Raw genomic sequence first — 25914 nt, forward strand, 5'->3', positions numbered from 1 at the left:
TGTTTGACATATAAGCGATACCCTATAATGATTTTTTCTGTTAAATTCGTCAGCTAGGAGTGAATTTTTCAATCTGTATTATGAACATTAATCTTATTTAAAACTGGTTTTTTCTTGGGAATTTGTGGTGGACTCTTACTATTGTCATTTGAAGATCTTAAATATGTCTTTTTCAAAGGAATTTTTGGAGGTATATGTTTTTTTGTATTATTAGACTTTTTTTCATTGGTAGCAAAATTAGCAGGTGGTGTGGTTTTCTTTAAATGAACGCTTTGTATTTGATTCAGAATATCACCAACCCCCATACCTGGCTGCATCTTTTCTGTATTTTGGGATTGCTGTGGTATATCTGACACTTCTGACATTTGACTCTGATTTATATAACTAGTCTCATTGCTAGTATCATACGTACCATTATTAGTAATAGTATTATTCCGGATGTTTTCTTGAGCTGCCATTGGATTAGGTGGAGTAGAAAGAGTTGGCATGGTACCTTGATAATAACTGTTTGAACTATTACTATTAGACTGAGTTACTGTATAATCACCATTCATAGCACTATTTCTCATAATTGGATTTGGTCTTGTACCTTGATAATATGAATTTACACTATTATTATTTGAAATCGGATTAGATGTTGGCTCTTGGTAAAGGTTTGTTGTATTGGCACCACTAGAACTAACCGTGTATGGAGAAGTATTGGTTGGGAGTGGTTGTGCAGCTTGTACTGGAATATTATTTACATTGTCATTAGTAATGCCGTTACTATTAACTTGAGGTGTAAGATGCACTGGGTCCTTTAAAGTAGGTTCTATGCTTTCAGTATTATCATTTATTGTTGATGGTGGGATTGAATCCAGTGATTGTTGTGTAGTACTTATTTTCGAAGCCCTTTCTTTATGTACCGGTGGAGGTGGTAAATTAGAGATATTGATCGGAGAAGGCTGATAATTCTGTTGCGTTAGAGGCGATGTTAATTCGTGAGGATAATTAGGCGTAGCTTGTGGTATATTAGGAAATTGTTGATTCACATCCGAATTCAACGGCTGTGGAGGTTGTTGTTGCATTGGTTGTTGCTGCATTGGTTGTTGCTGCATTGGTTGTTGTTGCATTGGTTGTTGCTGCATTGGTTGTTGCTGCATTGGTTGCTGCTGTATTGGTTGCTGAAACACTTGTGGTGATGGATTTGCCTGGTTACTTAACACAGGTGTATTGTACGTGTATCCATTTTGTATCGGCAGAGGTGATTGTTGAGTATTTGACTGTTGATAAGGTTGAATATATTGATTATTTGGTGCATATTGTTGTTGGGGTGATGGCCCAAGAGACTGCGGTGGATAGACAGATTGGTTAATGTATTGTCGGTTTGGCTGTGGGGGTGGTTGGGGGGTTGTAGTTGGATACTGGTGACCTAATGTTTGCCCTTGTGGTTGAAAATTGGTATTACCATTAGTCAGTTGTTGTTGATTATCATTAACGTACATATTTTGTGAATATTGAGACGGAGACACAGATTGTGGAGACGTTCCCATTTGAGGTATATTAGTACTCCTCGAATAATAATTCTGTGCCTGTGGATTCATTGTTGTATTAGTATAATGCCGAGAGTCCATTTGTTCCCTTTGCAAAGGGGGTGGAGGAAATGACGCAGCATTGGGCAAAGTCGATGAAGTAGGAGACAGTGATTGATGTGGATGACTATGTTCATATCTACGTTCAAATTCTGCACTATCCCTTTTATTGTCATGCTTCTTATGGGATGCCTTCTTTGCAGAATGAGCAAGAGATTTTGTCCCTTGGTAACCAAACTTTCCTGCGCTTTTCAATCCTGATTTTAACGAGTCCATTATGTTCCAATAGTATCTTATATTATATTTTTTTGGTCTTGCTTCTCTTGCTGTAGCAATATATCTACTTCAAGTAAGAATTGTTAATCATCCAAAGCATTGCCCTTGTAGTCTTTTTGATAAATGTTGTTGAAGTTCCCTATTTTTTCTTTTACAGGAACGGGAATATAACGGAGATTTCCACTACAGGAAGTTCAAAAAATCCGGGGTAAAACGGCAAAAGTAATAGTAACAGTAATAGTAATAACGTTGGCCTCTTGTTACTTATCGAGATCTATATCTATGTCAAAGCTGCTTCCACAACCACAAGTGCTCTTCATATTCCCATTAGTGATCTTGAAAGTGGACCCAATTAATTCAGTCGTATAAGTCAACGTCGTGTTATTCAGAATCTTTAGAGATTTCTCATCAATCATAACTTTTGCTCTATCCTTCGGTAGAACATATATTATATTGCTGCTATCATCTGGAACGTATTTAAACTCCGCATCATCTGTACTTTGTTCCATGAAATTCTTCGAATCAGTATTATTTTTTGAGCTTCCCACGGAATCTGGTATCAATTTCAAATTGTATTGAAATCCATGACAACCGCCACTTTCTACATTAATTTTCAAGATTTCTTTACTATCTTTATAAATTTCATTCAATCTTTCACAAGCTCTTTCTGTAATTGACATATTCAAATTATCTCGACCATTTATTATCTCTAGTGGCTTCACCATAGAATCATTGCTAGTGGTTAGAAATCTTCGGTATAGCTCTATATTCTTAAAATGTACTGAACTCTTAGTGGACGACAGAATGGTATATCTTAACCGTACTGATCTTTGTATTTTAATAAAACTTCTGAAAAACATGTTTAAGAGTTGTCACTGTTTGTTTGCTGCCTGGTAATGGATAGATGGTGTCTTCACTTCAAAAAAGTCGTTTTTGCTGTATAAACTTGCAGAGCTTCTCTTGCGTACGATATACGAGAATATAATGCTATTTATTTACGTACTAAATAAATCCTCAACCATAGTATTTGCTTTATTCACTACCTTTAAGTGTTATTGCTATTGTTATGTGAAAGTAGATGTATGGACAATACCTTACAGAGTCCTCAGTTCTTCATTGGTCGTCCGATTCCCCCCGCCGTGCTTTATATGGCAAACCGCGCGGGGATTACACACACAAGAGGAGCCTACATATAAAAGGTTATAGTGATCGATGTAATAAAATATATAACCATCATCATTGAAACAAATCTCCACAAACGAGACAATCTGGCCGTCTGTCATAGGAGAATGTATATGTAAAACATCCCTCTGCTCCATTAATAATGGTGAAATTTCCGTCTTCATTTAAGTCTATCATATCAGAATAAATTCTCAACATTTCATTACAACATGCTGCAGCAATCATAGCATTGGTACTGCTCACCGCAGGTATTATCTCCTTCAAGATACCTAACAAATATTCTTTATTCAACCTGATAGTATCAATGTTGAACATTCTTGCTCGTTCGTAACATTTTTTCAAAATTGTATCTATGACTACTTCACTTGATTCTTCAATTTCACCTTTTTGTCCCTCTTCCATTTCATTTTCCGATCTTTTAGAGATGACATACTCAATAATATGTTCCAAAGATCGTGGATTGTTTGCAATGGTACACATAGGAACAGTATCTTGACTCGTCGGTAATGTATCAATGGAACATTCCCAGCATGCTGTAATACCTGGTATTATAGTTTTCACATGTCCCTTAAACCCTTCTGTTCCGCCATCAATTAATGGAATACATGTCTCAAATCCAGTCTCTCTTGTAATTTCAATTAATTTCTCATTAATGAACCTTCTTGGGATGATAGAATCTAAACCTGATATTACAAAATCAAATTGTTTGAAAAATTCAATGGGGAAAGTAGTCAAATCTTGATGGTACGGTATAACATTGACTCCTCTCCTTTTTTTATAGTGGTGTTCCTCATTAATGTATTTAGCAGCTGTAATCGATTTAGATTTACCTATATCATCATCAGAGAATAAGAACTGTCGATTTAGGTTACTAAGTTCAATGGTATCCATATCAACAATATGAATCTCTTTCACTTGCATCATGGTTAAATTCTTTAATATTTCACATCCTAATCCTCCTGCCCCAAGAATCAACACTTTCAGATCCATCGTGTATCCCTATTGTAACTGATTCGATCGTTCAATCGTCAGCACAACGACCTTTTTCAGCAAGTGTTGGCCTTTTAACATCTCTCAAAAATGTTTCACTAGAATAAACAGCTTGGAACCGCTTAAGCGGCGGCTTGGTGTCAATTTTATACAAGTACAAGTGGTAGGAATGAAAGTATATGTGGGCTGGATTCAACAAAAAAATAACTTGTGAACAGCAGAAAATACCTAGAGAATTGTTAATAATAGTTTGAATTACAAAAAAAATATGTATATGTAGTTACAAAAGTTATTTATACGTGTGTGTAATATAACACGGAGCGCGAATCATCTATTCGTACTTGATACCACCATGGCCAGCTCTTTCTGCTTCATCTACAGATTTTTTATCAGTCTTTGGATTATTACCAGTTGGAACACCAAACAAAGACCCACTCTTAAATGGTCTTTTCAAATCACCAGTAGCAGGTTTACCAAACAAATGAATCTTAACTTCATTACTTTCCAAGGCACCTTTCACAGGAGAAATAATTTGCATAAATAATGGATTAGTATACCCCATATAGAAATGCATGAACCCCATCATAGCTACCCCAGTATAAATGGATTTAATACTACCATTAACATCTTTCAAATCGTAATCTCTGATAGTGGTAACTTGTAATTTTTCTTCTTCTGCCATCATTACATTTTTAGGTTGAACAAACTTAATAGTAGTTAAATCATTCTTAGCAAGGATGGATCTTTTGGCCAATTGATAAATGATCCAACTTATTAAGATAGAACTACAATAGAATGTTCTCACGTAGAAGATGATCGTAGGATCTTCCATATCTAAACGACGAGAAATTTGCATCATGACTAACATGATGATAATGTTGGTAAGTTGAGGATTCATCACGAATTAAGCGTTATTCTTTCTCTTTCTCTTGCTTGAACTACTGGATAATACCGCGCTGCAATGGATTTCTTGGTGACAATTCGCTACTGACCCTCTTTTGCATTTTATTCTAACAAATGTATTTTTAATTGATATTTACACTACTTATTCTTTTTCTTCATTATTATTATCAGTATATTGATTCTTTGTTAAATTGTTCAAGAAGAAAAAGAAGAAGATATAAGCGTTTGAGGAGGGTAACACTGCACCATGGTTTTTTTTATTTCCGCTGAGAAAATATAGAAACTTTACCTCCGCGGAACAGACCAAGTAATCCATTAAATGCGTCACACATATAATTTATGGGACATATATGTTCACCCTCACTAAAGATAAAATACCAGGACGTCACAAACACTCCTTAACTGAAACTACTCCACAATATTCAGGGCATAGACAGATATATGCAATAGTGTCATAACATGCAATGTAAAGGTATTGATAACGTAGTAGTAGTCTTATTTAAAGATTGTGTAATTTGGTACTTACGTATTAGAAGCTGTCGAATTGGAAATTATAAATTGAAGTCATATCTTATTATATTTTGTTTCCGTATCTAGAATTTGAAATGGCACTTTTTGGTTTAGTAGGGTTGTAGAATTGCTAACGAGACATTTGCTATGATAACCTAGAAGTTAGTTGGGGATTTTTTAATAGTATATATATATATACTATTGTACAGATTAGAATATAGGGTAAATAATCACATACACGATGCTATATCTGTTAATAAGAAAATGTTAGAGGTTGGGAATGTTTGCGTAAAATAGGATAAAAAGATGTAGGGTTACATGCTTTTTCCTTTCGGTTTTTCGTTTTAGATTTTAATACAATGTAATACATAAGTATGACAAAAGTTGTTACCTAAACCAGAGAGGGGTAATATATTATGGTATGAAAAAAGGATTATAGAAAGAATATTAGGAATGGAAGAATATTTATAGATGTGTTGCATTTTCCCCGTTTCTTGTTGTTGATAGTCATATTAATAGAAGCATAGCTAATAATATATACGGAAATAATTGTGTTTTATGTTGGCAGAGTAATAAATTATCTCAGTTGATGGTTTTTCATTGGACAGTACTTATGTTATTAGCATCTGGATTGTCATTTTTAATAGTAAGTTGTGGCGTATAATTAACTTTATTAGGTAAAGCTAATAAAGGAGTTGGGTTTTGGGAAGTTTGTTGCATTGAATAATTGGATTGTGGATTTAAAGGTGGCAATAGTAAAGGCGGTAGAGTATTATTCTTGAATGAAACATTACGGAATTGTGGTTTAGTATTTGGAATATTGTAAATATCGTTATGATTAGTATTATTACTAGGAGTATCTGACTTAATAGTTGTGATATTGTTAGCGTTTACAAACGTATTTATCGTTTGATCGTAGAATGAAGGAATCGCATTATTATTATGAATATTATTATTAATATTAGCAATACCGGTATTATTGGTGTGATTAAATTTTCTAATATCTCTATTATTGTTGAAAGCAATTATGTTCAAGTTGTTGATTGAATTATAATTATTTGGATTATGCAAACCAAGACGTCTGTTACCTAATGGCATATTAGATGGTAAGATGCTCGGTAGAGAAGTTGGTCTAGCGTTGTTGATTACCATAGAATATGGAGGTAATGAATTTATGCCCTTATATTCATTATTATTATTATTATTATTATTATTATTATTTATTGATGTCATAAATGAACTATTAGAAGATTGAGAAGGGATTGAATTTATTGAAGGTGAATATGAATTTGCTCTACCTATTTTAGGAACTACAGTCACTAGTCTTTCGTTACTTCGAGATGGAGGTGAGAAGGTAGAAAATGTAGAAGTGAATGAACCTGTACTCAAAGTGTTTGATGGATTATAATATAGTGTATTCATTTGTTGTGGTGGGATAGAAAGACGTGGAGTATTAGGATTGTTTGCTATACATTTTTCATGTTCATCTGTTGTAATATCCATGATATCTGCATTGAAATATTTACTCTTTTTCGATTTTCTTCGAGTTGGTTTATACTTATATTGAGGATATTTCTTACCATGTTGCTTTTTCTCTTCTTTAGCCATATCACTCCAGTATTCTCTTTCCTTTTCAGTAATATTTTTCCATTTATGACCCAAAATCTTTGATATTTCTGAATTATGTGGAATATGAACACCATTTTTAGACCAGTCATCTATAAGTTCTTTATGATAATGTTGTCTAAATAGAATAAATGCATTTTTGGGTCTTGGAATCTTGATTTTTTGTTTCAAATTATCAATCTCTATATCGGTGTTAGGCATTTTTTTTGAATTAGATGGTAGGTAGTTTGAAGGAACAATGGTGAAAACTAACACTTTTTAAATCTTAAGGTTAACGTTAAATCAATATGTTCTACCAATAAACAGACTTATACTATTGTTTATTTGTTTTCCTCGATCGTGAGAAGTTGGAATGGGGATTTCCAAAAGATAGTGCAATGATAAGGAGTATGAGTTTCGAATAACTGAAAGAGATCTATTGGATGAAATTGCAAAAAGAAAGGTGACAAACAAAAGAAGTTGAAAGAAAAGTAGAAAAGGAAGGAATATATTTCTAGATCTACATTTCGTGAACAATGTTTTCTTATAATTATATATTGCTCAGAAAAAAGAAGGACGATGGGTTTAGGTGCTCCAGAATAAGATTCGTTGTGGCCGTGTCTTTTGTTCGAAGCACCTGTAATGACGAATCTAATGGCTTACGAATAATGCCTGTGTACCTGGCCAATAAAAGCCCGTACAATGATCTTCTTTGTTGCCGAGGAAGGCTCCAGTAAAACTACGCAGATTTGGTACCGTCAAACGTCATGGATGCGGGCCAATCTGCATCTTTGTTCAACGGACCTCAAAGGACGCTTCCAGGAATTAAAAATAAAAACAGTCTGCTTAATGTTGAGAACTAGGGGGGGGGGGAGGGGAGGAGCTGGACGACGGGTCAAGCTACCGTCCAGGTTCGAACAGCGCGGTAAAATGATCAAGGTAACTCCCCTGAGTCCAACTTAAAGTTTAGCGAATGGTCCTTATCAATAGACATGTAATCCGCGGAGAGTCGCCACTGGAAACAGGTACAAATGAAACAAAACAATTTAAGTTATATCTTCATTATGTAAGAAACATCATTCATTGTTCCACAGAAAGATCTCCACCAAAATGAGAAATTGGGCAATGAGAAAATCCGTAGTTGAGGTCTGACGACACATTTTAGGTTGAAAGCTTACCTTAAGAAGCGGTATTTTTTCTATTTTATATTGCCTAGAAACTAGGTCATGGGAATTTTCTTCTCGAAGCTCTATCGCGGCAGTTAAAGAACATATTGCTATTATTTAGGAAAAAATGATACTACCTTTGTACCTAAGTTTCTCAGCGGTTACAACGTAAATGATAAGTTACCATTATTATTTTCCTTCGAATAATGTTTTTCTTTCTCAATTGGTTATATCTTCAAAAACCGACGGGCTATCTGAATTGGTGATGGAAGCTAAGGGTTGCTGTCCGAGTATGTCTCGGAACCGATGTCCGGCGCATATCAAAAAAATGACATTCTGACCAAAGAAACCTCGTTGGGTTCTTTTTCCGACATTTGACTCCGGTTTCCCGTTCTTTCTGGCTCTATATAAAAAGACTGTCTACGAAGAATTCTGTGTGCAACAAGAGGCACCAATGGTTTCTTACTAACAATCCGAACTTCGCGGTTCTAAAATATTGATATATGATTTTCCTTCAAAGCGTAGCCTTAGGACCGATATTATTCTTATAATCTAACCAGTAAATACTACCTAGTGTCGTAACGGTTCTCCATGATCAAAAGCACGTTTTAAAAAAAACGTCTGTACGGGGTATTGCCAGAACTCTTTGCCTCCTCTCTCGAAAAAATCAGGTAATTTTGGCCAAGATATTGAAATAGCGGAAAATTGTCTTTGCATTACTGCATAGGTGTGTACATTTTGCATATGAAGAATCAAATAACGCAGTACGTGGACACGTAAGTAGCAAACACTGCTTGCGGTACGTTACGTTACACATTCTGTAAAAATCACCCTCTTTTCTTCACCACATCCAGACTTATTCTTTTACCAATAATATCAACAATATGACTAAAAAAGTGGCTTTACCAAGTAGGGTCCGTGTCCACTTTAACTAAATGATGATATTTCTGTAAAAATTGGTAAGTTACACTTCCTATTGTATGTAACCTTAAAGGGGGGAGTCATGGTACTAGTGTGGTGACAAATTCTAACTTACAGTATTATGTGCAAGAGTGGTACGGAAATGTGTGTCTGAGATGTAGATAATTAGTCAACTTCCTACCTGAAACTCCTCAACTACTTATGTACCTTTATTTTCAAGGATTTAGCAACGGTTTTATTCACCCAACCCAGTCAGAAATCAACAATTATAATATTCGAAAATTACCCTTGATCTCTATAATATTCGTCACAAATAGTGTACATATTTTATAACGATTTCGTATGTAGATTATGCTTGATACTGAACGTTATTGGTTGATTTAGATAGATCTTTGCAAGAGGAAAGTAAACGTCCAAGCTCAATAAAATGTTTTACAACGGGATTACGAAGGTATCGTTCCTACCGAATGACAGAAAGTATCGGCTTGGCTCGCCCCGTCTACGAACGTACTTTCTGACTAACATAAAAATAACTTAATTGAACGGCATTTCAACGGTAGTCTAAGTAACCCCGTAGAAGAACTACTTTCTAGAATGCTTCCGATTACCCAGACCTTACATAACAGTTTAAAAATGGAACGTTCTTAGAACGGTTACATTTCGCTCCCTGCGGGAACGGTAACCTGACGTTACGTTGCGTAACCATCCAAAACCGCCAAGATCGATCGACTCATACATATTTTCTTTGGACTAAAATCACTGATCAGCGCAAGCACTGTACATCACGGAAATTAAACCCCGTTGATTGGTACCTATTGCGATTTTTTTTTCCACAGGTATATTTTTCTATTGCATCAACGTATATACATATTTCCACCCTCTATAAAATTTTCGGTATGTCCCGCCATTATCTAAGCATGACACCATTAGTATTTTTAAACCGCCTGTTTAAAACGGGGCTAACTTACTTTGATGTAATGTCCTTATTGGGAAACTCAAGTTTAGGGATACATACATGATCATGATAAACGGTAAAATACCGCTCTGGTCACAAATGTTCGTACGGGGAAATAAATCTGTATTGTCAATCTAGCGCCTATTGTCATCTACGTAGGTGGTGCGACACGGACAATGTTTTGGAAAAGACAACTCCAACATGGGGGGTACCCTTAAATTTTGAAAAATACTTCAAAATTCGATGACTTGGGCAGTAGTAAGAATTTCTTCTAATGACTTGTAACCAAAATCCAACAACCGAGTGCCAAAACTACAAATAACCACATCATTGTTTGTAAGTGGTAAGAAGAGAAGGAACTAAAATAACAAAACCAAATCTATTCAGGCGTTTTTTTCAAATAATCACCAAATAGAGAAAATATATACCCTTTTAATGAAGAATAAACCAAAAGCATTCGAAGGTTACAATAATAATAATAATAACTCAGTCAATAATGAGAAGGAGAGAGATGAAGTTCTTGAAAAACGAGAGGCAGAAAAACTGCAAACTCTCATAAGTAGTTTTCATGAAGAGGAAAAGACATATTCGGGACACGTTGAACTACCAGACATAAAGGCGTTGCAAATATCGACATCGCAAATATTTGGTTTTGATGAGAATAATTCGGAAGGTTGGGCATCCTCCTTATTTTCATCCTCGTCTGATGACAGTAGGAAAGAAAGTTCTTATGAAGAAATAGCTGATGAAACCAACATTAGAAATAAAAAGTCATATAAAGACGAGAGCGAAACTGAAATGGAAAATTCGACGTCATTATGTTGTCTTGAACCACAAACAACAATGTTTTTAAAACCTGGTATGGAGTTTGTTGGATTCCAAGTATCTGGGTATAAAAAATATACTATTGAGGTTAATTTACATAATATGGAATTACCTTGTTCCAAGCATGTTTCTCCAAATCCTCATATATATGGTATTATTACTATTATTGGACTTACGGGACATCACCAAAGATTAAGTACATATTTCGAAGGGTTTGTTTGTGGTAATGAACGGTTTGGGTTTTTGTCTTCTAGTTGGCCTCAAGATAGAGATCATTCTGACTTTTTCAATGGTGACGAATCTGATATAGCATATTGGTCCAAATTGAAACCGTTCGAGAAAGTGTTTAGTCCACAACATTTATGGCTGTATACAGATTACGATAAAGATTTAAGACATTCATTTAGAAAATTGACAAAAAAATATTGCGATAAAGAACTAAGGGAAAGATATATATTTATGAAATGGAAAGAAAAGTTTTATATTACAGATACAGTGGAATATTCGATTAATGGGGCATCATATGAAGGATTTTATTATATTGTTCATGATAGATTGATGGGGACCATAGAAGGATATTTTTACGAAGAAGGTGGGCAAAGGTTTCAACATTTGGAACTACAACCTTTATTAAAACCATCTAGCGAACATTTTAGCAGTTCATTTGAATTTCGTTGAAAGAGTTACTGACTTCTTTAAGCACAGAAATATTTTTTTCTTTCTAGACATATATATTCATTTAATAGTTACAGAATAATTCTTTTGTTTTATTTTCCACATTTCAACTCTGTAGAGGTAATATTCCTGGATATGTCATCATTACCAATACTATATAGTTTTGTTTAACGACATTTTCAATAATTGAATTATTATTCCAATTGTGCAGACACGATTTGTGGTTACCCGGTATTATTGTTTGAAAATATAACAATAGATAATTTGGTGGTAGACTATACAGTAAGTATTCACTCAATACAAAAACATGGAGTAACATTACTAGATAACAGCCATAATAATTTCCCTAGCTTTGGGGGACAAGCTTAGCCAATCCATTGATATCGATAGGAAAGATGCCTTTAAATAACGTTAAGAGACCAGACTTATGTGTCAAGTATGTGAGAAATATATATTGTTGCTGGAACAATTAGTGGAAAAATGTCCTAAAGGAACAATGTACTAACAAATCTGGTTTTTCCTTCCTTCCCTCTTTTGCTTTTTTAGAACACAATATATTGCACCACCAAAGGGATTATATTCTACATTACCCAGTGTAAGCGGGCTAGTTAACCAATCTATGCCAATGATTGCTATGTTCTTAAGAAATAAATTTATTGCTTGGTTTGCATTAATTCAATGTATACATTATTATTTGAATACTGATGAGGAAGAAGTTGAGAAGAACAAGACCAAAGAAAATGCTTCTCCATTGGATCAAAGTCCATTGATTAAAGTTTTGATGAGTACTGTTGGTTTAATTACTTGTTATTTGAATTTAGCATTCCCTCAAGCTGATTTACCACCACCAAAGAAACCTGTCAACGTAGAGACTGTTGTACAAGAGACTGAAGTACCAATTACAACTAAATAGATCAGCGTAAATGATATGAAGGCCATTGGGTCGGCATAAAAGTCTCTACATATGAAAAATAGTACTTATATAGAAATACGATTCGTACGTGATAATATGCAATTGGTGACTTTTCTTTTCGTTTAAATGAAATATATATAATAAATTTGTAACTAAATGGTTGGAATTATTTATTCTCCGATATCTTCAAACCAGTCAGCTGGTCTTTCCTCGATGAATTTCTTCATGATAGATTTACATCTTTCATCTTCAAGTATGACCAATTCGACGTTTCTTTCCACCAAATGTTTTTCACCTGGACTCTTGAAGTTAACATTTTCACCAACGACACAACGTGGGATACCATACATGATAATGGCACCTGTACACATATCACAAGGAGACAAAGTGGTATACATAGTGGTATTCTTATAAACTTTTCCAGCCAATCTACCACAATTTTCCAACGTGGATATTTCACCATGTAAAGTTGGAGAACCCTTTTGAAATCTCATGTTGTGACCACGACCAAGGACGGTACCATCTTCGTTATTGATTAAACAGCCACCAATTGGAACACCACCTTCAGCGTAACCTTTGGCAGCTTCTTCATAGGCAATATCCATACCTTTCTTATCCCATTGACTAGCTGACATCTTGATTTGATATTCTTGTACGTATCGTCGTCTGCTTTTCTTGCTATTACCGTGAATATATTACGCAAAACAACAGTGACATGAAATATATAAAACCATATTGCAAAATCATCGCTTATATAATTCTTTTGCAGATTTTTTTTTTTTTCAGATTTCAAAATTAAAGGCTTTAAGGTTTCCGACCCGCCTCTGTAGAAACGGATACCAATCGATGCTGGAATAACTTACTATTACATACCATCACATATCTGTCAGTTTCACAGTGTCAGTATTAATAAATTAAAGAAATTGGCAGTGGCCCTCTACTCTAAAGGCACGAGTGTGCAATAGAGCAGCAATCTATATCCCAAGAAATAGAACAATTTTCTTTGCTCTTTTTGATCTGGTTGCTTGTTTGTTTTTACCATTTTAGACTGTACGTAATCGACAAGAAGTTTGCAACACGTGAATAATAAATATATTAGCAGTGGGAAAGAAATGGGTTGTAGTAATGCGACGCAGTTGAGAACGAAGCTCACCATCTGTGTCTGCTTGTTTCATGTATTCCTATCAACTTAGTGTCTCATGTCTAACGTTAACGTTTATCAACCTTTTGTAGCCCGGAGTTAAGCATTAACAAAAGTATCTTGCACCAAATGAGATATAAAAGTGTGCTTACTTATAAATACAGAACTTCGATATATGAATAAAGAAGAGAAAGGAATTGCAGAATCTACAAGTAAAGCTCTCAAGGACACCTAAATAAATGAATACATAGGATTTTGAGAATTTACATTACATGTTGTTCACATTATTTAAGAAACAACAGCAACAAATCCCATTTTGGCGTTACAACTTCCCCTTAAAAGTCCATCTGCTACGATCGTCACAGTCGTCACCTCTAAAACAACATTACAGATCATTAGCATCAGTAGTTTCTGATAATAGTAATAATAATAATAATAATAATGATCATCATATTCCACCTCATACATACAAACATACAATCACAACATTCGATAAATATTGGCCAGAAAATATCATAAATTCAAACTCAAAACGAATACAACCGACACCATACGAAATATTCAACATTTCAAACTCACAACAACATATCAACAAGAAATCATTAAAGAAAAAATACCATTATTATGTAAAATTATACCATCCGGATGTGAGCACCAAAGTCAATGTCTTAACAAAGCGGAAGGGGAAGGGAAATAGTACAGTGATCGATATGGAGGAGAAATTGAAACGGTTCAAATTGATTTCATTTGCTTATTCAGTATTGAATGATCCTAACAAAAAAAGGCAATATGATTTGAAAACTATGATGAATGACAAGGGTTCCAATATGGATTCCAAGGGATATAATAATGATGAGAATTATAGATATTGGAATGCAGGCACTTGGGAAGATTACAATGATATCAAGATGGATGATGGTAATGATATGACGGGTGGGAAGAAGTTAGATCCATGGGTTTTGTTTTGCTGGGTTTCAGGATTATATATTTCTATGGAAATTTACGCTGCATTGAGTAGATTACAAGAATCTTATCTAAATAAAGATAAGCCAATCATTTTGCCTCATGATGAGCTACAAACAGAACTATTTAAATCTTATAATAATTTCGGATTGGAAACTGATAAATGGTCAAGGCTTAGACGGTTCTTATGGTTTAGAAGTTGGACTATGGCAAATGAGGAACAATTGGATAATGAACATGTGATTAATGAAAAATTATTACAAACTTTACAGGATAAAAAGATATAAAAAAGGATTAATGAACATAAAAGTCATCATATCACCTTTGTTTCCCTCTATTATTTGATACGTCCTTATCATAAAATGTTAACTTATGTTACTATTACTGTAACTTTAACTGTAAATGTGCGGTTGTCCGCGTTTCCGCATTCCCACCATTGGTGACTAAAACGTTATATATACGTATCAAAAAGCAAAATGAAAAAAAAAATATAATAATAAAAAAGAAACTGATAACAAAACATCGAAACTGAAACATATCACATATATATCTATAATAAAAACAGTATTGGGTAAGAATATCATTCAAGAAGAAACTTGCAAACACATAAAGAGACAATACCCTACTATACCACAGCTTTAACAAAGATGGATTTTCGTATACCAAAAACCCGTTTTAGACTTACAAAACATCAGAGATGAACTAGTGAAAATGGAAGATTTAATCATCTTCAAATTCATTGAAAGATCACATTTCGCTACATGTTTACCCGTATATCAACCAAATCATCCAGGCATTGATATCCCCAATTTTAATGGTTCATTCTTAGATTGGGCACTTTTACAAATGGAAATTACACATTCTCAATTAAGAAGATTCGAGTCGCCTGATGAAACTCCATTTTTCCCCGATCAAATCTTAAAACCAATATTACCAAGCATCAATTATCCAAGAGTCTTGGCATCATATGCTCCTGAAGTTAATTATAATGATAAAATTAAGAAAGTTTACATCGATAAAATTGTCCCATTGATTTCTAAATATGATGGTGATGAAACTGATAATTATGGATCTGTGGCAACTAGAGATGTAGAATGTTTACAAAGTTTAAGTAGAAGGATCCATTTTGGTAAATTCGTAGCTGAAGCAAAATTCCAATCTGATATCCCATTGTATACTAAATTAATTCAAAATAAAGATGTGGAAGGGATTATGAGAAATATTACTAATTCTGCAGTAGAGGAGAAAATCTTATTAAGGTTGACTAAGAAAGCTGAAGTTTATGGTGTGGATCCGACAAGTGAAGATAGTGAAAGAAGAATAACTCCAGAATATTTGGTTAAAATTTATAAAGAAATCGTCATCCCTATTACAAAAGAAGTTGAGGTAGAGTATTTGTTAAGAAGATTAGAAGATCAATGAGGGGTAAGGGCATACAATATATTATTTAAATCTGAACGGAACGAAGAAACTTCCGCCACAGAACTGTCAACAGTATTATACTTCAGTTTATTATTATGAATAGAATAAAAAAAAATAATATATGAAAAAAAGATGTTACGCAGTCGATAAGTAAAGAAATCAAAGCTTTCAAGGAAAGCTTGTTAAATAATTCAATTTTTATATGATTTACGGGAAGAATATATTTACAAAAATGTTTATAGAGATATTAATATATTAAAGCACGATAGACATAGTTTTTTTTCTCTACCTCTATCCAAGTAATCTCATTGCTAATTCGAATGTTGCAAATGTAGCACCATTAGCTGGTGCTGCCCTTAAAATAGTTGGACCAAATCCTCTGAAAAATGCACCTAATCCTTGTTTGGCATACAAAGTCTTAGCCACTGAACCCATTGTCTTACCAAATTTAGGATTCTTAATATTATCTGTTTGCATAATAGATTTAATAACATCCAATGGGTATACCATTAACCATAATGTCGTCCCGGATAAAGCACCGAATAAACACAACTTTAAAGGAGATATATCATTTCTCTTCATTCCATTATTGATTTCATTAGCGACTAAGGCTTCATAAATCAAGAAATAAGTACCTATACCATGACCTTCTCTAAAGAGTGTTGGAGTTAATCCACGCATAATCCCACCTGCATTTTTCAACTGTCTAATACAATCTAAAGGTCCCTTAAATTGAACATTACTGCCACTCCCAGTTTGAGTTTGTAGTCTAATTCTAACATGTTCAATTGGAGAAGCTAAAAATGAATTAGAAATACCACCAGTAACCCCACAGAAATAATATTGAGTCAATGATAACGTTTCTGACTTTCTATCGTTCAAAGAATGGAAAAATCTTTTCATCGCTTCATTGACACCAAACTGTAATGAAACACATGCACCAACACCAACTAATGGTGTTAAAGTACCCTTATAAAACCCTCTGGGACCTTCATTTTTAAGTAAATTTATGACCACTTCCATAGCATTGGTTCTAGTGGTTGCAGTCTGTAAACGAACTTTGGTGGTATCGAACGGTTGACCAACAAGAACTTGAGCAATACCACCTGCTGTACCAGCTAATAAATCTTTGATCACTCTCCCACTGTCATGTTGAGGATTATCGATAAGTTGTGGAGTTGGGTTTTCTTCAGACATCTCTCACTCTTTGTTACCTTATTTTTCTTGAATATTTAAAGAAGCCAATTAGGTAGAATATAAGCAAATACTATAGTCGTTGGTATTTTGCGTATTAAATCAATTGATTATATCAAATTTTTGTGAAACGTGATTTCATTGTTTGTCTTCGACGTTTAAAGTTAAAGTTAAAATTTTTCGCTGTGAACGGCTTGCTCAACCTCATCGCTTCCCTTTTCCCATTTACGTACATATGATGATGATCTTATAACGTAGATTATATGTGAAACGGGAAATAATGAATGGTTAATTCAGTACAGTTGAATGTAAAGTTTTTAACAAATATAAATTAAAAGTATATAATGCTGATTTTTTATTTATCTTGCTTTGAAGCACAATAAACTGTTTCCCAATTGATTAGATCTTTCTGACCATAAAGCTCCGAAATAACTATGAGGGTTAGATCAACAATTGTAAATGGGTATTCCGGTGGTTGCGGAATGGATAAATTGTTTAATTCATTTGTGAAGACAAGTAAACCAGAATTTACATCAGAAGGCTCTGGCCCTCCTGCATTTGATACATTTCTTAGAATTATATTTTGACATTTCTTGCCGAGATCTCGTAATAAACTAGTGGAGTTCGCTGTAATATTGTTAGGTAAATGAAATAAAATGTACAATAACCAAACATTTAATCTATCAGAGTTCTGATCATTAGAATATATCTTTTCTAATAAGCCTTGTTGATAATATTGAACTAATATCCATATGTTCCTTCCATTAATCACGGAACAAAAACAGGAATGTGTAGGTTCTGTCGTAAGTAAATATTCATACCATTGGCTAAAGCCATACGGTTCATAACTATTGCCAGATATAAATTTTTTAATGTCGTCAATTGTTCGTACTTCGCCCTCCCTTATTTTTGCCAACGTCCTCTCAGCCCATTCATTGTCTATTATTAAAGAATCATCTTCGTTTTCTACAAAATGATGTTGCAGGACTTCTGCGAGATGTTTTACATAATCATCTTGATCGTTTCTTTCCTCAAGGTATTTCTTGAAATAGTATACCAGAAGATTCAGAGTTGTGTCATCATAACGGTATCCATTTTGTATAAGACTATTCCTCGCCGTTTTGAACCATTCAATACATTGCTCCATATTTTGTCTAAATTGGATCAGTTTATCAGGGAAAACAGACATTGTTGCACTCATCTGGGTAACGTCACTCTCATAACGAGACCGTAACGGCGTATTGTCAGCTATCTTCTCATCGTCATCGTACATACTAGCCGTTACAATTGGCTTTACTTTCTTTTGCTCGGGTATTCTAGTTACAGTAGTTCTTAATGCTTCCTGCCTTACATCACGTAGATATGCGACGACTTGTGGATCAACAAGTGAATCATTTATTGCAAATGCTGGAGCTTGGCCAAAAATTGGGTTTATAGTTTGCTTTTCAGGATCAGTTCGAAGGTCCCTATTATTCCTATTTTGATTAATGTTGCTGTTATTGCCTTTACTTTTATTCTTCTTAGCCATATTACCTTTATATGTTTTCTTCTTCTCACTTGCTTGCGTTCTGTTTCATGTCAGACAACTCTTACTCTAAAGTCTATTTTTCTTAATAATGAAATTTTTCATTAAATTATAAAACAAAAATTTACATCACTTAGAAGAATAGATGAACTAAATGTATCGATGAAAAGGGGTAGCACAACAAAATATTATTCATCAAAGATATAGAATAATGTTGGAATAGTAATATATAGTTTGTACTTTTTACTGTAATAAATTCTATATTATATGCATATAAATGAAACATCTCTTATTTGTGACAGTGCCGCTTTATGGGAAGTACTTGCTATAGAAGTTTCCACTGCCAAAAACAGAATTAACTTTTCGTTGGCTTCTTCGTTACTCTATTTGTAACTTTCCCAATGACTGGTTTCTTCTTCAATTTTGCAATGACATGCTCATCGAATTCCGAATCGCATGCTGGACATTTGTTTCCTGGAGGAATTATCGATAAGACACATAAACAAACTGAACAGATATACCCTATTGCAACAACTTTACCGGTCAAATAACATGATGTTCTAAAATCAACAGAACCATGGTTTGGCTTGACAATAATTTGTCTTAAAGATGGATCAATAAACATCGCTGTCGAAAGGTATTGGATCAACCCCTTTGATGATTCAACATGTAAATAAACACCATTAGTTGCATCAGTAGTCTGCTGTAAAAATGTGCTTCTTTCTGATCCTCCTATTTTTACTACATCTATTGGACATTTGATCTTATTAGCTGAGAATATACAATTCATAATCGGAATATATTGAAATATTTCATCTTTACTCTCACCTTTACCACCACATGTCAATACCATCAATCTTGATTTCAATGATATAGCTTCTAATTCCCTAGATAATCTATTGATGTAAGTCAGGCCCGCCGACATAGCTCCTGATAACGTACTTTTTTGTTTGAATTTATCAATTTGATCTCGTTCCTTTTCAAATAATGTATATAACTCTTCCACAAGGGTTTCATCTACATTTCTAAATCTTCTGTACATATCTTTATTAATAATAGAGAGATCCTTCGTTTTCGAACTACTTTCCTCATCACTACCTTTGGTATTCTGAGGATATAAGTATTTAATACCTTGTGAATGAGAGGCAATCACGGCAACTTGATTTGAACTATTAAACGCTAGGTGAGCATTTAAGAATACTATTAATGATTTCAATACACTTATTAGACTCCCATTTTCTTCTGTTTCTTGGTCCAATTCGGTCCATAATTTGGGTGTAATATCAATAATTACCGTGAGAAGGGAGGGTGTTTCTTCAGAAAGGGAAGATTTTACTTTAGTATGTTGAAACGTGGGATCCGCAATAGCATCCATTGTATATCCTATTATAAAGTACTGCTTCTATGTGCTATCCTTTAAGTTGTAGTTAAGCTGTACTATTACTGTTGTTCCGCTATAAAATAGTAAAATAAAAATATTAAGGACAAGTTTGAAACTTTTTCATTGTGAAGAGTTGACACTTTAATTGAAAGAAAATTCTTTCAGCACGAAACAATATTGTATATCTATTATATAATTGCAAAATAAGATAGGTCCATTGATCTAAAATAGTCTATATATGTTTAATAAATTTAGTTCCATCATTATTATTGTACTTTTGCCATATTGAATGATGTGTCGTTTATTATTTTCATCATATTCATTTCTTTAATGAATCTAGTTTCTTCATTGCATCATTATACCTCTTGGTTAGAGGTTTTACACTTCCCTTCATTGAAGAAGTACTTGCTCTCTTAGCCTGTTTAGAAAGTTCTTCACTGAACTGCAGCCTTAGGATTGTTTTCAAATCAGATACTGAGCAGAATGGTAATTTCCCACTTTCAATATTCTCAAAAAGTTCTTTCTCATCGGCTCCACATAGTGTATAATACAGTATTGAATCTGCCATGCTCATCTTAGATGAAGCAGAATAAATATTTCTACAAGTATGTTGAATAACGTTAATGTTTTTCAACATCTTTTTCACACCATTGTTATTCAAAACCAATATCGAATGCGCTCCTATTATGAAAGCATTATTTATGGTAACATCAACACCAGAGAAGATACGATCCTTTTCATTTGCTGGTAAATGTTGTTCTAATTTATTCTCAATCATACGTAATTCGGAGATTAAAGATGTTATATTTTGGTCCACCTCTGTACTACCTACAGATAAATTCCATAGTTTAATATTTTGAAATAGCTTACCAATTTGATAAATATTTCTTGCTCTAATATCAAATCTTAGTAAAGACAGTAGTTTTAATTGTAAAGATTCAAACCCGTCGATGGCTTTATCAAATTTTGCGCCCATTTCTTTATCAAGTAAGATCCTTAAATGTTCCTCCGTAGTCGATTTATTTAAATTGAACGTCTCAAAAAATGACCAATCATTCCGTATAGAATCAATTCCTAAATCAGATTTTTTTGATTCACCTTTGTCATCATCATTATTAGTGTTGTCGATCACTTTTTTCAAACCAGGAAGCCAACTGTTAATCCAAAATATGGTATTTAAGAAATATATGATGGTTTCTAATGTAATATTGTTGAAAATATGTTCCTTTGTAAGACCGCCACCATTCTTGGAAAATTGTTCGATAATAAATTTGAACAGTTCGTAAGATTCTTCCACAAAGACAGTTTCATCATTATCTATTAAGATTTTCCTTTCAATATTCATTAGTTTCTCATCATTGAACCACAAATTGAAGATTTTCCTATTGACTTTTATATCAGTGGGCCCTATTAATTTCGATAGGAGTTGTGCATAATAATCATAAAATTTATTCAGAAGATCAAGGATAGCATTCATTATTTTCTTCCTTAATATATTAGTTGTGTTTGCTGCTTGTAAAATATTGTAAAACAATTGTTGAAAGTCTGCAGCAGCTTTGAAGATGTTGCGATTCTCTTCAATATTTTCTAATGCATATGGATTATTTGATTCAACTCGCATTGTGAAAAGTGCATTCAATGTTAATTCTATCTTTGGGTAAAATTGTTTACTCATGTAATTCTCAAAGAATTCCATCGGTGTAATAAGAGTTGAATTGATCTTATTTTTGTTGATGTTATCATCATTAACTGAAATAAAATTTGAAGAAGCCTTACTAAATAATAAGAAAGGTTCTAAGATAAATTTGAGGTTGAAAATCGAAGGTGGTAATAATGTTTCTTCTTGTTCGAACGATTCATCTTTAACATATATGGTTTCCAAATCCATATTTGTTGCCACGGTGAAGCCAGGGAAAATATCTTTCAATAATGCCTTTAATTCACCAGCTTGGTTTTTAGCTTCAGTGCTATCTTCAATATTGTTTTGTAGAGAAAAGATCAATTCATTCTTTCTTTTTGGTACTGCGGGGGCTAATCTATTTTTGTAGTTGTTACTAGTTACTAATAATGAAGGATTATTTAAATATCTTGATAATAACGTTGAAACTTCATCTAATAACTTATTCCATATGTTATTAATATTATAAGTTAAATTCATAGACGTTGAAGGTTGTAAGACTTTAATTGATTCAAGAATTGCACGATGAGCTTGGATAGCCAATAATAATTTAATGAAGATATTCCAGAAACATTCTCTCATTATCACGGATAATAAATCATTAACAGATAATCCAAAATTACTGTCAATAGGAATTCCTGCAGCTAACTTCAGTAATGTTGGATGAGTTCTTCTCACTTTTTCTGTACTTTTCAGAATAATGGAATGAATTTCCTTTCTAGCTCTGTCGACTAGTATAGAACATGCTGTTGGTAATTTGTTGATATCTTGAATTAATGATAGTAAGTAGAATATTCTCAAATAATCTGAGCATTGGGATCTATCTGTTGATAAAACTACATTATTATTAGTAATATTTTCCTTTTCGTTAGTTGTTTCATGCTCATTTTCATCATCACTAGCAAGAATTTTCTTCTTTTTAGTTGCAGCGGTAGTACCGTTTTCTTTGTGGATACATTTGATAAATTTGATAAGTTTACCGTTAATATCGGAAGAATGTTTCACTATATCAATATTAGCAATATTATAAAGATAGCTTTCCAAACTAGTGAATCCATTTTGATTAATATTAACGATTTTCAGGATATCAATATCAAGATCAGTATGATTATTTTTCTTTGAATAAACAATATCATGTATTTCATCAATTAGATTATTAAAAAAGACATGTTCTTGCATTTCTAATTGTTGTGTGATTGGTTTCAAAGGTTTCAAATTCTTTAAATCATGATTGTTTAATAATAAAAATCCACGTTCTAATAGTTTTTGGACATCCTTATATTCGTCATTTCTAAGATGATCTTCAATAATCTCAGGAATCTGTAGGACTTCTTCCACAAAAGATAAAGAGTTAATAATATTATTATAGTTCATATTTGCTTCATTTAATTCCTTCAATGTACCCTTTTGCATAATAATGTTATCATTGACTAATTTGAAATTTTTCTTCACAAGAGAAGTATTCTCTTGAGTTTCAGTAATTGATGATACAGTTTTACCATAGGAGGCAACATTAGCATTAAACACTTGACTATGTTCATTAACTACTTCTTGTAAATGATTGCCAATATTTTCCTTCAATTGATTAAATTCCTTATAACGATGACCTAATCCAACTGAAGTATCATCGAGAAATGCCAAAGCTAATTCTAATGGGTTTGTCTTTTCGGATAGAATTCTGTTCCATTGTGTTTCAATCAAACTTAGATCGTTTTGTAAATTATCAATTGATGAATTCATGGCATGTTGTTGATTCTCCGTTATACTGTTGATGGAAAGTCCCCTTCGTCTTCCCTTAGTAGGTCTTAAGTGGTCCATTGTTCGAAGAGGTAATGTCTATGAGATGTGTAGAATCAGTGGAAGGGTAGTTTAGTTGAAATGAATGGGAAGACTATTATGAATGGATTCTTTTGAAAATTGTTCCCAACTTCATACCAATCTTGTTTCTACATGGAATCTCGCTAGTAAGATAAATATATGGATCGATAGACCTTATAGGGATTTTGCTAAAGACTAACTAAACTGAACGGTCGCGCGACATATATATATATATGTATAAAGTTAATTATATATAATACGAGTCGCTATAATTATCAGTATATTCTTTCGAAATGGAAACATCTGGTTATAATAAAGTTTTGTTATCTAAAAGACTATATAGTTATCACGTAATAAATATTATATCAAGGCTGTAAAGATCTCTCTTTTCTAAAATTCCACACTTCTTTTTGTAAATATTCTCTTAAGGCATTCATTGAATTTAATTCATATTCATACGAATAATCAAATGGACCATGAGGGCAATCAGGTTCATCGTGTGGTTTCCTTACATCCATTAAGAACGAATGATTGATTGCCTCTTCTGCGTTAAATCTATCATCAGGATCCCATGTTAACAAAGTTTCCAAGAATGAAATTGCGTCTGTTGTAATGTTTGAATATTTTAATTTCCAATCGATCTTAGAATTAAATTTGGTTGGTTTTTTCATTGTTTTCCCACTCCCATTAAACAGTTGCCATGATGTAAGGGAATCGAATTTTATTAATGTTTTATTCGATGGTGGTCCCAATACTTTGATTATTTCATAAATTTGATGTTGTTGGTTTATACCCCTAAATATAGGTGTTCTACCGTATAGTTCTGCTAAGATACATCCAATAGCCCACATATCTATAGCCTTTGTATATTCTTTTCTTGAAAGTAATAACTCTGGGGCTCTATACCATCTTGTCGCTACATAATTAGTAATATCATTATCAGCGTTATTATTAGATGGTTTGAAAGTTGATTGAGATTGAGTTTGAGAGTTTGTTAGTGGTTGTCTTTGAATATTATTACTTTCTTGATTTCTTCTAAATTTGGGATTAATACCTCTTGCTAAACCAAAATCACAAATTTTCAAATTCCCATACCAAGTGACCAATATATTTCCCGGTTTCAAATCTCTATGAATGATATCTGCACTATGGATATATTTAATTCCACAAATGATTTGATAAATGAAATATTTAATATGGAAATCGGTCAATATAGCTGATGAATGAATTACTTTAGTTAAATCATGATCAATTAATTCTTGATAACAATACAAGCCATCATATTGTAAATTATCATTAATAATTTCCAAATCGATTAAACTAATAATATTTTTATGACCTTTTAAGAAGATCATAAATTTCAATTCTCTGATTGCCCTTTTCAATAATATTTCTCTTGAATATATGTTGATTATCTTTTTAATGGCAATGGAATAATTACTTGAAGAATTTAATGTATCCTTGGCGGAACAAACTATACCGTAGGATCCTTTACCTAACATTTGAGTAATTTGATACCTTTTTGGAACTGAAAATTTCGCAGGGTCGTAAATAGTTCTATTATTTGTTGGAAACATTAAGTTTGTTGAAGATTCAGAGGAAGATGGTGGAGGTGAATTTTTAGAGGAAATGGATGCGTCTTGTTGGTTGTTTCCGTAAAGTAATCTTGAAAACATCCCAACATTCCCTCTTGCATTATTGTTTTTTGCTCATTGACATTTTTCTTGAAAAGTTCTTTGGCTTGGTTTCTTTTTTGTTTTTGGTTTTGGTTATAATTATTAGCAAATGGATATTGTAAATTCACAATTCTTTCATTATCACGTAATGGATTATTCATAGCAAAGGGAAAAGGGAGGATATTAGAATAGTTCAATAGCACAATAACAAAATAAAAGGATAGAAATTTATATATAGCAACGTAAAGCAATGCTGACCAAAATTTTGGCCCTTATTTGCTTTTATATTTTTTTCCTTTTTCCATTACATATATAAAAGTGTGTTGGCTTACAGATATACCACTACTTCCTGGTTCCTTACTTTATACGTTGAGAAATCCAGGATATTTTGTGACGGGGAAGAGAGACAAGGAGAGTGTGACGCCGGCGAAACTGAAGATGAAGATGAACACTCAGACAGGAGGAACACGAAAACACGAAACATCCACCCATGCACCACACTACAGAACTAAAGAGCACGCCCTTGAACGGCTTACCCTCCTCCATATCGTACTATACTCCACTTTTCCTGCACGTACTTCTAATTTTTTGTGTTTGTTTTGTTTTGTTTTGTTTTGTTGTTTG

General features: G+C 33.3%; 15 protein-coding genes across 15 annotated transcripts; 4 read left to right on the forward strand and 11 right to left on the reverse strand.

The window, feature by feature from the left end:
* Positions 1–68: 68 nt before the first annotated feature.
* NDAI0A05140 (uncharacterized protein) lies at positions 69–1847 on the reverse strand (the record flags this gene model as incomplete). The annotated part of the gene is made up of 1 exon (XM_003667864.1): positions 69–1847. The coding sequence occupies one exon, from the start codon at positions 1845–1847 to the stop codon at positions 69–71; it is 1779 nt and encodes a 592-aa protein (XP_003667912.1).
* A 260-nt stretch (positions 1848–2107) lies between these two features.
* On the reverse strand, positions 2108–2707 carry ISA2 (Isa2p; the record flags this gene model as incomplete). The annotated part of the gene is made up of 1 exon (XM_003667865.1): positions 2108–2707. The coding sequence occupies one exon, from the start codon at positions 2705–2707 to the stop codon at positions 2108–2110; it is 600 nt and encodes a 199-aa protein (XP_003667913.1).
* A 376-nt stretch (positions 2708–3083) lies between these two features.
* On the reverse strand, positions 3084–4019 carry UBA3 (NEDD8-activating protein UBA3; the record flags this gene model as incomplete). The annotated part of the gene is made up of 1 exon (XM_003667866.1): positions 3084–4019. The coding sequence occupies one exon, from the start codon at positions 4017–4019 to the stop codon at positions 3084–3086; it is 936 nt and encodes a 311-aa protein (XP_003667914.1).
* A 331-nt stretch (positions 4020–4350) lies between these two features.
* NDAI0A05170 (PHO88 family protein) lies at positions 4351–4917 on the reverse strand (the record flags this gene model as incomplete). The annotated part of the gene is made up of 1 exon (XM_003667867.1): positions 4351–4917. One exon carries the CDS (start codon positions 4915–4917, stop codon positions 4351–4353), a length of 567 nt encoding a protein of 188 aa, XP_003667915.1.
* A 1112-nt stretch (positions 4918–6029) lies between these two features.
* On the reverse strand, positions 6030–7259 carry ROX1 (Rox1p; the record flags this gene model as incomplete). The annotated part of the gene is made up of 1 exon (XM_003667868.1): positions 6030–7259. One exon carries the CDS (start codon positions 7257–7259, stop codon positions 6030–6032), a length of 1230 nt encoding a protein of 409 aa, XP_003667916.1.
* A 3255-nt stretch (positions 7260–10514) lies between these two features.
* Positions 10515–11582, forward strand: NDAI0A05190 (GID4/VID24 family protein; the record flags this gene model as incomplete). Its single annotated transcript, XM_003667869.1, has 1 exon — positions 10515–11582. One exon carries the CDS (start codon positions 10515–10517, stop codon positions 11580–11582), a length of 1068 nt encoding a protein of 355 aa, XP_003667917.1.
* A 392-nt stretch (positions 11583–11974) lies between these two features.
* On the forward strand, positions 11975–12492 carry NDAI0A05200 (uncharacterized protein; the record flags this gene model as incomplete). Its single annotated transcript, XM_003667870.1, has 2 exons — positions 11975–12015; positions 12126–12492. 2 exons carry the CDS (start codon positions 11975–11977, stop codon positions 12490–12492), a joined length of 408 nt encoding a protein of 135 aa, XP_003667918.1.
* Positions 12493–12662: 170 nt separating this feature from the next.
* On the reverse strand, positions 12663–13127 carry FCY1 (cytosine deaminase; the record flags this gene model as incomplete). Its single annotated transcript, XM_003667871.1, has 1 exon — positions 12663–13127. The coding sequence occupies one exon, from the start codon at positions 13125–13127 to the stop codon at positions 12663–12665; it is 465 nt and encodes a 154-aa protein (XP_003667919.1).
* A 778-nt stretch (positions 13128–13905) lies between these two features.
* JID1 (Jid1p) lies at positions 13906–14883 on the forward strand (the record flags this gene model as incomplete). The annotated part of the gene is made up of 1 exon (XM_003667872.1): positions 13906–14883. The coding sequence occupies one exon, from the start codon at positions 13906–13908 to the stop codon at positions 14881–14883; it is 978 nt and encodes a 325-aa protein (XP_003667920.1).
* Positions 14884–15307: 424 nt separating this feature from the next.
* ARO7 (chorismate mutase ARO7) lies at positions 15308–16018 on the forward strand (the record flags this gene model as incomplete). The annotated part of the gene is made up of 1 exon (XM_003667873.1): positions 15308–16018. One exon carries the CDS (start codon positions 15308–15310, stop codon positions 16016–16018), a length of 711 nt encoding a protein of 236 aa, XP_003667921.1.
* A 291-nt stretch (positions 16019–16309) lies between these two features.
* Positions 16310–17215, reverse strand: YMC1 (organic acid transporter; the record flags this gene model as incomplete). The annotated part of the gene is made up of 1 exon (XM_003667874.1): positions 16310–17215. The coding sequence occupies one exon, from the start codon at positions 17213–17215 to the stop codon at positions 16310–16312; it is 906 nt and encodes a 301-aa protein (XP_003667922.1).
* Positions 17216–17567: 352 nt separating this feature from the next.
* Positions 17568–18740, reverse strand: BRR1 (Brr1p; the record flags this gene model as incomplete). Its single annotated transcript, XM_003667875.1, has 1 exon — positions 17568–18740. The coding sequence occupies one exon, from the start codon at positions 18738–18740 to the stop codon at positions 17568–17570; it is 1173 nt and encodes a 390-aa protein (XP_003667923.1).
* Positions 18741–19092: 352 nt separating this feature from the next.
* Positions 19093–20112, reverse strand: TFB4 (TFIIH/NER complex subunit TFB4; the record flags this gene model as incomplete). The annotated part of the gene is made up of 1 exon (XM_003667876.1): positions 19093–20112. The coding sequence occupies one exon, from the start codon at positions 20110–20112 to the stop codon at positions 19093–19095; it is 1020 nt and encodes a 339-aa protein (XP_003667924.1).
* Positions 20113–20437: 325 nt separating this feature from the next.
* Positions 20438–23614, reverse strand: SEC8 (exocyst subunit SEC8; the record flags this gene model as incomplete). The annotated part of the gene is made up of 1 exon (XM_003667877.1): positions 20438–23614. The coding sequence occupies one exon, from the start codon at positions 23612–23614 to the stop codon at positions 20438–20440; it is 3177 nt and encodes a 1058-aa protein (XP_003667925.1).
* Positions 23615–23979: 365 nt separating this feature from the next.
* On the reverse strand, positions 23980–25290 carry SMK1 (mitogen-activated protein kinase SMK1; the record flags this gene model as incomplete). Its single annotated transcript, XM_003667878.1, has 1 exon — positions 23980–25290. One exon carries the CDS (start codon positions 25288–25290, stop codon positions 23980–23982), a length of 1311 nt encoding a protein of 436 aa, XP_003667926.1.
* Positions 25291–25914: the final 624 nt, after the last annotated feature.

The sequence above is a fragment of the Naumovozyma dairenensis genome, chromosome 1 (assembly GCF_000227115.2).
Source record: "Naumovozyma dairenensis CBS 421 chromosome 1, complete genome".
Classification (NCBI taxonomy): Eukaryota; Fungi; Ascomycota; class Saccharomycetes; order Saccharomycetales; family Saccharomycetaceae; genus Naumovozyma; species Naumovozyma dairenensis.